The sequence below is a fragment of the Typopeltis vanoorti genome, chromosome 11, assembly GCF_054136105.1.
Source record: "Typopeltis vanoorti isolate ZY-2024b chromosome 11, IOZ_Tvanoo_1.0, whole genome shotgun sequence".
Lineage (NCBI taxonomy): Eukaryota > Metazoa > Arthropoda > Arachnida > Uropygi > Thelyphonidae > Typopeltis > Typopeltis vanoorti.
This window is the reverse complement of record NC_143559.1, coordinates 107,487,664-107,500,293: the sequence shown is the minus strand read 5'-3', so window position 1 is coordinate 107,500,293 and position 12,630 is coordinate 107,487,664. Positions and strand designations below refer to the sequence as shown.

The following is a 12,630-nucleotide window of genomic DNA, read 5'->3' as shown; positions in this document are numbered from 1 at the left end:
TTGAAAGATCTTTATGAATTGCTCATTAAGTATCTCCACAACACATTCTGCAACAGCTGTCTTTATACCATTTCCTCCAATCAATGTCATCCTTCCATAATCATTCTTTCTTTTGCTGGCTACATATCGAAAGAACTCCCTAGGATTCTTTTTGGCTTCATTAGCTAACTGCTGTTAATACCTCTCTTTAGCTACTCTCACCAACCAAGTCACCCTCCTTGCCTGGTCTTTGTAGACCTCATGAAATTGGTTACTTCCACTTCTCTTATGCTGTCTCCACAATGCCTTTTTTTTCTGTATTGCATGCTTAATCTCTTTATTCATCCATCTCACACCTACCTTATTTAACCTTCTCACCCGTGGTATACATTTAGACATTGCATCTACTAAATAGTTTTTGAAAATCCCCCAAGCTGCATTGATCTCTTTTCCAGCTAACTCCTCATTCCATGCTACATCTGCAAGCTGTCTCCTGAGCTCTTCATAATCACCCCCCCTTGTAGTTCCACATATACCCTTTTTTCACAGGGGTCCTTGCACTGCTGGCAACCACCCAGGTAATCACCTCATGGTCACTTTCACCAATTGGTGGATGATTTGACACCTCATTTATAATTACATCCTCCGATGAGATGACCAAATCCAAGACCCTTAATCCTCGTGTGCCCTCTGTTACATACTGTCTGAGGTAGTTATCCCTCAAAAACTCAAGAAACTCATTTTCTTTACTTCCAGTCGCTATCTCTTCAATCCAGTCTATATTGCCATAATTAAAATCACCCATAATGATCACCCTTTTCTTATTTGCTTGGCTTATTTGACTATACATTTCACTATCACCACCATCCACATTACCAGGTCTATAACAACATCCCACCAAGTATTTGATTCTATTCACCTCTATCTCACACCATACTGCCTCAAAACCACTGGCCCTATTTCCCTCTTGCATCTCTACCTTGTATGGACATAACTCTTTCTCTATCATCAATAGCACTCCCCCTCCCTTTTTATCCCTTCTATCCTCACGAAACACATCATACCTTTCCATCTCTATTCCTGTCAGGATGTCGTCCTCATCTAACCATGTCTCACTTATTCCAACAATCTCTGGGTACACAGACACAATTAGTGCAACCATTTCATCCGCCTTGTTTCTTATGCTTCTAGCATTGGTATACAAACACAACAACTCATTTCTGGATCTACAGCTAGTTCCACTGATACCATTCACTCGATGTGCTCTCTCCATGCTGGACTGGGGCCATTTCTCTTTCTGCTTCTTCATTTTAGAACCCTTTGCAACAACATCTGTTTCCTCTTGATCCCTGGTCATCCCATTACTTTCCTGCCTACACATGCTCTCACCTCCTCTTGGAGCATCCACCTTTCTCACGCTGTGTATCCCTGTCCACCCTGGGCCTCCCCGTTTCCCTGCTCCTCTTGCACACCCATTCTCTCATTTTCTATACTCATACCACTACCTCTTCATTCATTTCCACTTCTTCAATCTCTCCTGTCTTACTCTCCTGCTCTTCCACATCACTCCCCTCTCGATCTGATTCATTTTCTCTATTCACTTCTCTACCTTCCAGCAGCAGTCTCTCCAAGCGACTCACACCATAACCACTCAAATGCAGTCCATCGCTCCAATACAGCTCACTTCGTCCCTCAAACTCATTCCACACATTAACAAACTGTACGCCCATCTCCTCACACGTTTCAGCCAGAATACCATTCATAATCCTTGCTCTCCGCCTCATTTCACCACAATCATACCTAGGCAACACACTGACCACCCTTCCTGTCACACTATTCTCTTTTATCTTTCCAAGCAGTCTCTTGACATTCATTTTGACATGCTCTTTGTTCTCTCTCAAATCATTTGTACCAATTAATACAATTAACTCTTTTGCTCGCTCCCGCCTCATATCCAATGCCTCAATCACTCTACTTATTTTACCGCCTGGAAAACATACCTTGTTCATTTTATCCTCTAGCACACCTTTAATAATGGAGTCGCCATACAACGCCACTCGCTCATCTTTCGTTAACTCTTTCATGCCATCATGATTTATTTTAATAGTTTTGACCTGAATTCTCTTAATTTCATTCCGCATCCATTTCATTTCTTGCCTCATCCAATCTAATTCACTTTCCGAACCTCGCGACACATTCTCTCTATCATTAAATCTTTCTAACTTTCCAACTCTCGACCCCCTCTTCTCACTTTCCCTCTCATTCATCCTTCTTTGTTTCCGTACTTTCGGTCCAACATACGTCCAACTTTCACTATCATTCTTCTCACTTTCACTCTCATTTATCTTTCTTTGTTTCCGTACTTTCGGACTAACATGCGTCCAACTTTCGCTATCATTCTTCTCACTTTTACTGTCATTCATCTTTCTTTGTTTCAGTACTTTCGGTCCAACATGCGTCGAACTTTCGCCATCATTTATTCTTTCGATTTTTTTTACTTGCGATTTCTGCATTACGCAAGTTCTACTTTCATTCGTTCTCTCAATTTCGTTTCTTTCCACCTCACTTTCGTCCCTTTTAACATCCGTTACGGTTGTCAAATCGCTCTTTTTCTTTTTTTCTGATTTTTTAACATTTTTTCGCTTCTCTTGCTCACCATCCATTTCTTTCAAACGTGCAATCGCGACACAATCAGTACTAGCACTTTCTGTCATCAATTTCATATTCGCATTCATTAGTTCTTCGTTCAGGTCACACTTCGCACACACCCTTCTTCCATCCGCACTATCATCTGCAAACAACTGCATAAGTTTTCACAGATGATGCATTAGCATGCAAGCTAAACAGCAATGGCTGCAAGACAAAGCACTAGGGCACATAACTAGTAACTTTTCTCTTCTGTGATGTTGCTTCTCCATACACTTGCTAATACCTATCAGGTGAGCAAATTCCAATCCAGTACACTAACTACTATTCAAACCCATCTGTTCCAATTTAATTACCACCTTCTTATGTGGCAATTTATCAAAGACCTTTGCAAAATCTAAATACTATATCTTACTGTGTATGCATTTCTCTTGTCCAATGCATTTGTTACCTTGTTAAGATAAGTAGACTGCTAAAATGCAAATTTTTATTTAGCAAACCTGCCATTCATCAAAGAGAATGCTGCTACTGTCAAACCAATTCTGAATCTTGGTCCTCAGTAATCTTTCTCTAACTAACCACAACTCTAGACATACAGAGTGACCTATAATTTGAAGCCTTAGTATTATCACCTTATTATGAAGGGCAATTCTGCCCTCATTCCACTCCTTTGAAGTTGGCCGGCCCATGTACGATTCATCTGTTAAAAAGGTACATCAAAGCTGTTAACTCTCTGGCACATACAACCTCAAAACACATGGCAAAATATCATCAGTCCACTACAGTCTTATTAACATCAACTTTATTCAATTCCTCATATCTCCTACCATCAGTCCCTCCTTTATCCTTCCCACTGCACTCAAGTTATGCATGATGTCACATTCACAAGGATGAAATACCTTTATGAATTGCTCATTGAACATCTAAGCTACATCCTCTATTTTTTCACCCAATATCATTTTTCCATAATCAATCTTTCTTCTACTGGCCACTATCAAAAGCACTCCCTTCCTCTTTTTTTTTTTGGCTTCAATTACCTAACTAGTTCATGTTTCTCTTCCCTCTCCCCTTGCACACAATCCTCCAGTCTTTTTTTTTTTTTGGAACAAACACAAAACATCTATGGCTTCTTTAGCCAGCATAATCTGTGTCCTCTTCCAATTTGCTAAGTATCCTAAATCCATCCAATTTTTGCCTTTTCTATAGACATTTTCAGCAGGTGCTGTTCTGCTAAACTTGCTGTCATCATTCCTTCCCTTAAGATTATAAAAACATACAACTGCTTCTGATAAACATCCATTTACTCTAGATTAAATATGACCAAGATAATATCTCATCCTTCTCTAAGAAAGGATCTCCTCACACTGTTTTGTAGGATAATGACATTCAGCTGTTCAATAAACATACCAACAATTTCTTTCTTTCTCCTTAACCACTTGCATATATATATATATATATATATATATATATATATATAATACTGATTAGCTAAGAGTTATCCAATATATGTGAATTTATATTAAAAAAATGAATATCAATGTCAATTTTTACAAAATATTAACAAATAAGATGAACAGTAATTGCTCAAGAACAGAAACCTATGGCACACCACTAGCTACTTCCTTTTCTGGAGCTCTAACCAACTCTCCATCCATTAAAGTACAAGATATAATGTATGTATGTATGTTACCATGTATATTAGTACCATTATCCCATGGTACTAATGTATGTTATCTATAGAACTTTTCATAATCACCTGCCTCACAATTCCATATATTATTATTATTATTATCATCTGACCTCCATGGAGTCAGAGACTCATCGTGGGAGGTACACACTATTGCACACAATGCTCATCTAACCATGCTTTAAACCGATTCAACACGCCTACATTCACAACACACTCAGGCAATGCATTCCATTCACCAACTGCTCTCCATGCAAAAAACCTTCTCCTCACTCCTTTGCTCACATCCTGTTTATACAGTTTCTAGCCATCGCTTCTTGTTTTACCCCACTTCCATTTCCCATTCTATGAAAAAATCTCTTTCATGTCAACTTGATAACAATCCTTAACTAGCTTATATATATATATACATATATATATATATGTCTTCTTTGGATCCTTTCCAACATATCCTCGTCACCATGAAAACTCGGCAACCAAATGTATGCACAATAATCCATATGAGGCCTGATCAAGGTCTTATACAATGGCATCATACCTTCTCTATTTCTGCATGCCAGGGCTCTCTGCATCATTGCCATTATCCAATGTGACCCCTGAATTTCAGATCTTTGTCTCTCATCTCTACTTCCATTAAAGTTTCCCCACCAAGTGTATACTTTACATCCTATCGTTGCTTACCAAATCTCAAAACCTTACACTTTGCAACATTGAACTGACAGTTCCACTTATCTGCCTATCCATGCAATCTATTCAAGTCCTCTTGTAAGGCCATAACATCGGCTTGATTCTGCATTGCTCTCCCCAGTTTTGCATCATTGGCAAACAGCTGCATATAACTAGTTAAACCCATCCCAATATCATTAACATACAAATTGAACAACAATAGCCCCAAAATTGATCCCTGCGGCACACCTTTTTCTTTTGGGATACAGCGGCCCCATATACAACTTTCTGATATTCGCTTGCAAATTTTACAAGTGCATCCTTCTTTTAACTGTTTGATGGAATATTGTCATTTCCTGTCACTTTACCTGTTTTGGATCTTAGAAGCTATTGCTATTTTTTTTTTTTTTTTTTTTTTTTTTTTTTTTTTTTTTTTTCAATTTATTTATTTATGCTTATGGCTACATGAAAACTGGTAAGTGAAAAGTACAATCAATTTCCAGAAACAAATGATGAAAATCTTAACATATAAAAGTTCATTACATAAAAGGCACAACCTGCTTTCTAAGTCTTTCCTTTTTTTTTTTTTAAATATAAAGCAAAAGTAACTTGTCATAATTAAGCCAGGGACAATTATCGTCCTGCTGCACCAAGTATGACAATGCTGCATGTTCTCAACACTTCACAACATAAAAGTAGCTGTATCCAAGGTTTAAGTAGAGAGCAGCTGTGTCTTGTGTGAGAAAACTTGATCCATTAGAGGAGGCCCATTTCACACTATATCATCATCTTCTAATGAGCAGGAGTTCTGCTGATACTATGACGAGGACTATGAGAGTAACTACGAGAATAACATCTTCGTGGTGAGACGGGACAGTGATCTTCTGTTTCCTCCATAACCACCAACATCATACCAACTACATCATTTCAAGACTTGCTGGAACAACCTGGGGTTGTTCCAGCAAGTCTTGAAATGATGTTATTTCTGGTTTTAATTTTATTGGAGAGGTTGATGATGTGCCTTGGTCCAGGCTGGAAAGCCAATTCAAGGCCTCATCCGTCACCTTGTGAAATTGTGCCTTGGGCAGTCGTACACAATATGAGTAATTGTCTGAGCCACAGGAGAACAATCACAATAAGGGTGATCTGACAGCCCCCATTTATGTAGAAGATAGTCACATCTGTCCTGACTAGTTCTGATCCTGTTTATGGATGACCAAATCTTCCTAGGAAGATCAAAACCAGGCTGCGGAGCACAGGGATCTTCTACCAGGAAGCCGTTTGTTGGGAGATTCTTGGACCAGTATTCTCTCCATGTGTCAGCACAGCGGAAGAGAGTTCGTCCATGAACCAGAGAGGCTTTCTAGATTTGAGGCAAAGACTAGGTGGGTTTATGAGAGTCTGGTGTAGGGGTAGGAGAGGGTTGCTTATTGCTTTATTAAATTGTGCACGAACAGCTGGGTGTCTATAATGTTAGTGTGTACTTCTTTCCCAGACAGGGGCACAATATTCTGCTGCAGAGCATGCGAGGGCTAGTGCAGACGACCTTAGGACTTCTGCACCACAACCCCAAGTTGTTCCAGCAAGTCTTGAAATGATGTTATTTCTGGTTTTAATTTTATTGGAGAGGTTGATGATGTGCCTTTTATAGGTTAGGCTTCTGTCCAGGCTCACTCCAAGGTATTTTGGGTGAGGCTCACGTTCTACCATTTTTCCACAGAAGGAATGGTTGAGTTGTCGATTCGCCTCTGCATTGTACAGGTGAAATACTGAGGACACTGTTTTCGTTGGATTTGGCTTCAAGTACCACTACTTGAAGAACTCTTCCAGGGTGTTCAGGTCTGTATTCAAGGTTGATTCTAGGTTGGTAAAGGAGGTGGATTGATGTAAGATTGCTAGGTCATCAGCATACATATACTTGCTTGATCTGGAATGAGGTAGATCATACACATAGACGTTAACACGTTCGCTGCCATGCTACTTCGGCATAGTCTGTTCCTGTACACCGAGCAATTTCACTTCTACAAGGTCAGTATGGTATTCTCATTGCCGGCAGTCAGCATCGTACGAATATACTCGTAGTTGGCTTGTGCAGAGCATATACCATCTATGAGAATACACAGTTTTGATGCTAGCTCCACAAGCCAAGCATTTTCACTTCTTCAAGGTCAGTAGGGTAATCTCGTTGCTGGCGGTAAGCGTCATACGAGTATACTCGTAGCTGGCTTGTGTAGCTGGTTTACCAACTACGAGTATACTCGTAGTTGGCAGCGAACGTGTTAAAAAGTACAGGGGATAACACAGAGCTCAGAGGAAGACCGTTGTGAAGGAATCTGGGCCTGCTCTTTTTTCCGCCAACATGGACCCGGATCTTTCTGTTGGAGAGAATAGATTCAAAAAGTTGTAGAGTTTTTTTACACTTTATAATATTACCTAGTTTTAAGAGGAGGCCCCTGATCCAGACAGTGTCATAAGCAGATGTTAGGTCAATGAAAGTGGCTCGAGATTTAAGTTTTTTCTGGAAGCCTGCTTCAATTTGAGTTGTCAGGGCCAGGTCCTGGTCACAGCAACTTCTTCCTGGCCTGAAGCCAGCTTGTTCAATCGGGAGTGCTCTTTCGATGAGTGGTGAAATTCTTTTAAGGAGAATTCTTTCAAAGAGCTTAAAGGTGGTGCAAAGCAAGGAGATAGGTCATAGGTTTTTCACTTCATTTGGATCTTTCCCTGGTTTGGGCATGGCAATTATTTTGGCTTCCCGCCACAGCTTTCGTAATTCACCAGACACGATGATTTCTGAGAAAAGGGCAGCCAGCCATGTTTGGCCATATTGACCAAGATGTTTTAGGAATTCAGGGAGTATACCATCCACTCCTGCAGCTTTGCCATTCTTGGTAAGTTGTAAGGCTATTTGTACCTCTTTCCGAGACATTGGGTGTACGAGTTCAGGAAGCTCGGGTTCCGTCTTCAGTGAAGACGGAACCCGAGCAATTCATTGGAGCAATTCCTATCCAATGTTGGTCCAACCAATTATCATATTTGTATAATATGCTAATTGTTTGGATCCAATGTATCTTTGCCCCACCGATAAAGGCATAGATGGAGAAATCAGAGCTGATGAGTAGGACTGGTTATAGACCTAAAAGTGTACTGCTGTGTTTACTTCCAAATGCCAAGAACCACAGAAATAAGGGAGAAAAAATTGTTGGAACATGTGAAACACAGCTGGATCAGGAAGATATCCTTATGGAAATAGAAATGTAGGGATAAGATGTTTTTAATATGGGGCAAAAGGACAAGAAGGAGTGGGGAACTGTTGATGACAGCGGGCAAATTATATCTGTGCAAGGCAGAGGTGCAAGAGGAGAAATACAGGTAGTAGTGAAGATATTTAGTTTGACATTGTAGGTCAATGAATGTGGAGAGTAGTGATGAAGAAATGTGTAGACAACTTGGGTTAGTGAACAAGGGAGGAGTAATCATGGAAGCTTTTAATTAAAGTAATATACAGTATGGTGCAAAAAAAAAAAAAAAATCTGAATAACTAAACAATATATGTTATGGAATAAATGGGTTTATCAATAGTGTATGATGATATGTACCTTCTCAACTATTAGTGGAATCTTGGTCAAATAAAGCATTAATGATGGCAGATTATGTGCTCAAAATGGGCACTTTGTCTTCGGGGTCCATTTAAGGAGAATGAAGGTTGGAACATCTGCTGGACATATAGTGTGATTTTATCCCTTAGCTCTTCAAAGTTTGAAGGCAGGTCATGGTGGAATACCCATTCCTTCAACATACCCCAAATGAAGGCATCAAGTGATGTGAGATTAGGAGAACATGAAGGGTACTTCAAGTAATTCTATTAACCTCGAAATGAGCTTCCCAGGGAAGTTTTCCAATAAACAGGCTCAAGAACCACGTAATACGTGGCTGGTTGCTTTATCTCATTGGAATACCTGGGCACAAAATGGAATGTTTTTGCATGACACATCCTATGCAAATCCTGGGTGAATGGAACCAACACATTTTCAATGCTGTTTACCATTTAAGGTCACAGTTACATGCAGTCTAGATTCATCTGTTTAAATGAAAATGTGCTTCATCCAAGAAACAGACATTATGGAGGAAGGACAGATCTAATCTTCACAGACATTTGCCAGCACATGTGCACAGTATTCCTGCCATGCAGGGTAATCCGTTACTGTTAAACACTAACCCACCTGAATGATGTACAAAAGGCAGCCAACTCCATAAGGATTCTCTGTAGTGACCACCTCATTATCCCAAGTTTTACCACTGTTCAGGACTGACTCTGTTTCAGAGACTGTAACACTTGTTCCAGCACACGCCTGTGATTCTCATTTGTGTTAAGAGTTCATGGTCTCCCCAAATGCCTTTTGCATTGTGGCAGAACACTCCTGGTATATCAGCACCTCTTGATTAAGGTAATGCTGACACTATTGCTTGGGACAAGCTCACTTATGGAAACAACAAACTGTTCACAAACATACTGTAGGCTTGGACCATTTGCTCTACCAACTCCATATGAACGAAAATAATGCTCAACAATAAACTTCTTTTCTTTCAACATCAACGGCATTGCTACAACTATTAATGTGCATGCAGTCTGGCATATATCATATCACAGTACATGTACTGAAGTGGGTGTAGAAGTTCAGTACTTTTTTTTTTTTTTGCACCATACTAAAGATTGAAATGAAGAGATAACATAATAAAAAAATTATTAATTTCTTGAGGGACAACTACCTCATACTGTGACATAGAATAGTGAAGGGTGAAGTAAAGTTTCACATGTTTCTTTATAAAGAAATGGTTTGAGTCTTGCCATCATACAGATCTTGTGTTAATAATACTTGAATATTTAATATTAATTTTCATAATCAGTAATATCTGCTCCATCCTCATCCTTGATAATCTAATTTTTATAAGTAAAAGACTTTATTAACTATTTTAGCTAAAGCAATACATAAATACATCATCATGTTTCTATCCCTCAAAACAGAGTGTCAATGTGTGTGTGTGTGTGTGTGTGTGTGTGTGTGTGTGTGTATATATATATATAGATGTAGAAAGTTTTTAACTTGGGTATACTATGTTAAAGATACCAAGCAATTTTATAAGCTAGGTTTTAATCCTTTTTTGCTTACTTGGGAAAAAAGGATTAAAACCTAGCTTATAACATATACATATATATATATATATACATATATATATATATATATATATATATATACACATTCAAGCCTCTGTAGCCTCAGTCAGTATAGACAAAGCTCTTTGGGTTTTCATCCCCTAGAACAGACAAACTGGCCCAAACACATGCATCTACAGACATAGGACACACCAAGAAGAATAGGGCTAACCACCTTATCCTCGATACAGTAGTGGTTGAATGTAGAAAAATCGCCAAAACCGCAAGGTAAAAGAGGAAGGAAGGAATAAGAAGAAATATATACATTTATCAAATTTTAATGATAATAAAGTCATAACTCCTTCAACATATGTATATAAGTTGACATGCTTAGAAAAATTAAAGACAGAAACTTAAACTTATGTGAAATAAATATATTTTTATTTTTTTTTAAATAATTGGGAATTTTATTGACTGCCTGTTATCCATAACAGTATAGTGACACTTTTTGAACATGATTCTCTTTTTTTTTTGTGTAAATTTATAGTGTTCCAGTATTAATGTACTCAGAATGCCTATGATACGCAGGCAAAAATTTTACTGCTAATAAATTTATTTCATGTAAGTTTAAGTTTCAGACTTTAATTTTTCTAAGCAAAGCTATAAGTTTGTCAGCTTTTGAGATTTTGCAGGGAGGCACTGCATTCTCTTAGTAAGGATTTTTTAATTTACTGCTCAAATTATCTGGTATACATTTGTATAGTCTTTTGAAGACTGTTCTCAATTTCTTCAATGTTCTTTGTACAACTGATTTTTTTTTAAACTTCATCACTTTTTTAATCAGTCTGTTAGGATAACTATAATGTTCACTGTTGTTCTCAATTGGTCTTAAGCTGCTATGTTAATCACAGAGTTGTAGTATTTCTTGAAAATATTCTATTTCCTAAAATATTTTCTGCTTCTTCAATAACTGTCTATGAAAACTGTCGACAAGAGGCATCAGGATCAAGAGAAATAAGGATTTGGGAAAGAGAGGAAGCAATGTTTATTTTAAACAGTGTGTGTTACATGATTTGAGATGCATAAGGTTAAACGTATCCCTTCTTATTTTTTTTCTTTTTTCTTTGTGGAATGAAGACCTGATTTCAGCATAAATGTTAGCACTATATTATGATTCTTCCAATATCAACACTTAAAAAGTTAAACAATAAGATTCTGGGTTCTTCCATCTGTGTCGATCTAAATCCATTTTCATGACCATTTATGCAGAAAAGTGTGGTATTATGGGGAGTCATTTTGCAAAACATGAAACACCATTTTTATGATTCTCTGGGTTCACCTCCATATTGTTGAGACATGCAGACACTATCTCTTTGACCATTGGGACTGGGGTTTGCATATATTAATAACCGCTGCATTCCACGTTAGGAGGGAAAACAACATAACCGAAGATATGAAGTGAGCATTAATAAAGTTTGATGCCGGCGATGTAGAATTCTATTCCTACCGCAAACCAAGTGCGTACATTAGTTATATTCTGGACTATTTGTTATATTCCTTTTTGTTTATAAATTAGATGTGTATTCAAAACATTAATCACCATCCCAACTCCCGGATAACATTTTCATTTTCTATCAGAGCTGGACCAAGTAATTCGAAAAACTACTTCAAATACTGTTCTTTTTCAAGACTTCGTCACACTTCAGCCTTTCTGTTTCGTATGTACTTTATTGACATTCGGACCTCCGGAATTTATTATCAGATATACAGATAACTCAATTTTTTTTAAAAAAATATATAGAATACAATGCAATATAAACCAAATAGTCCGTCTAAAATTTCATAACGAAAACGCAAGAAAATATAAAATACCTTCATCTGATTCTCTTTCTTCCACTTCATTTTCTCGCTCTTGTTCGAAATCATTACTGTTTTCTTCTTCTGCTTCCATTTCACATTCGCTCATTTTTATGGAGATATAAAAATATATAGCAAAAGAAAAGGCTATCAAACAAATAATATCTTACATCTCATTTAACACATTTTATTTCATAATTATTCACTTTAGCGGCGGTTTACGTTTGATTTCATTTGATCTAACACTGTCGATATTTACAATTGAAATATAACACCATGTGTTTCACTCACAGTATATGAGGAGCTGTGGCACAGATACATAGTAACAGAAAGATCTTGAAAAATAATTCATATTCCTTTTCACACAAAAGTCATAAGTAAGGTACGAAACGTAGTTATTCTTGCGACATAACCCCATCCTCTTTTTTAAAACCGGCCAATCCCAACATTGATAAAAATTATCTCCCGCACATGAAGATCAAAACACAAAATTTGCATGACTGCCGCCACCTATAATAACAAACTTACAAAAATCGAAACTTGTGGGAAAAAATAAAAAAGAAATAAATTTCTGTTACATACTAGTGTTTGAATTCAATAATTTCCTTATTCATATTTAGTCAATTTCAAACATTATATCGAT

The 12,630-nt window shown here is 37.7% G+C and overlaps 1 protein-coding gene across 2 annotated transcripts in view; it reads right to left on the bottom strand.

Moving 5' to 3' along the window:
• LOC150101918 (sin3 histone deacetylase corepressor complex component SDS3-like) overlaps positions 1 to 12,469 on the bottom strand; it is a 151,808-nt gene extending 139,339 nt beyond the window's left edge. For both annotated transcript variants that reach the window (XM_090400938.1, XM_090400939.1), the window contains exon 1: positions 12,003 to 12,469. In XM_090400938.1, coding sequence (XP_090257064.1) covers positions 12,003 to 12,096 — 94 coding nt within the window. In that variant the 5' untranslated portion in view covers positions 12,097 to 12,469. The remainder of the gene's footprint in view (positions 1 to 12,002) is intronic.
• Positions 12,470 to 12,630: the final 161 nt, after the last annotated feature.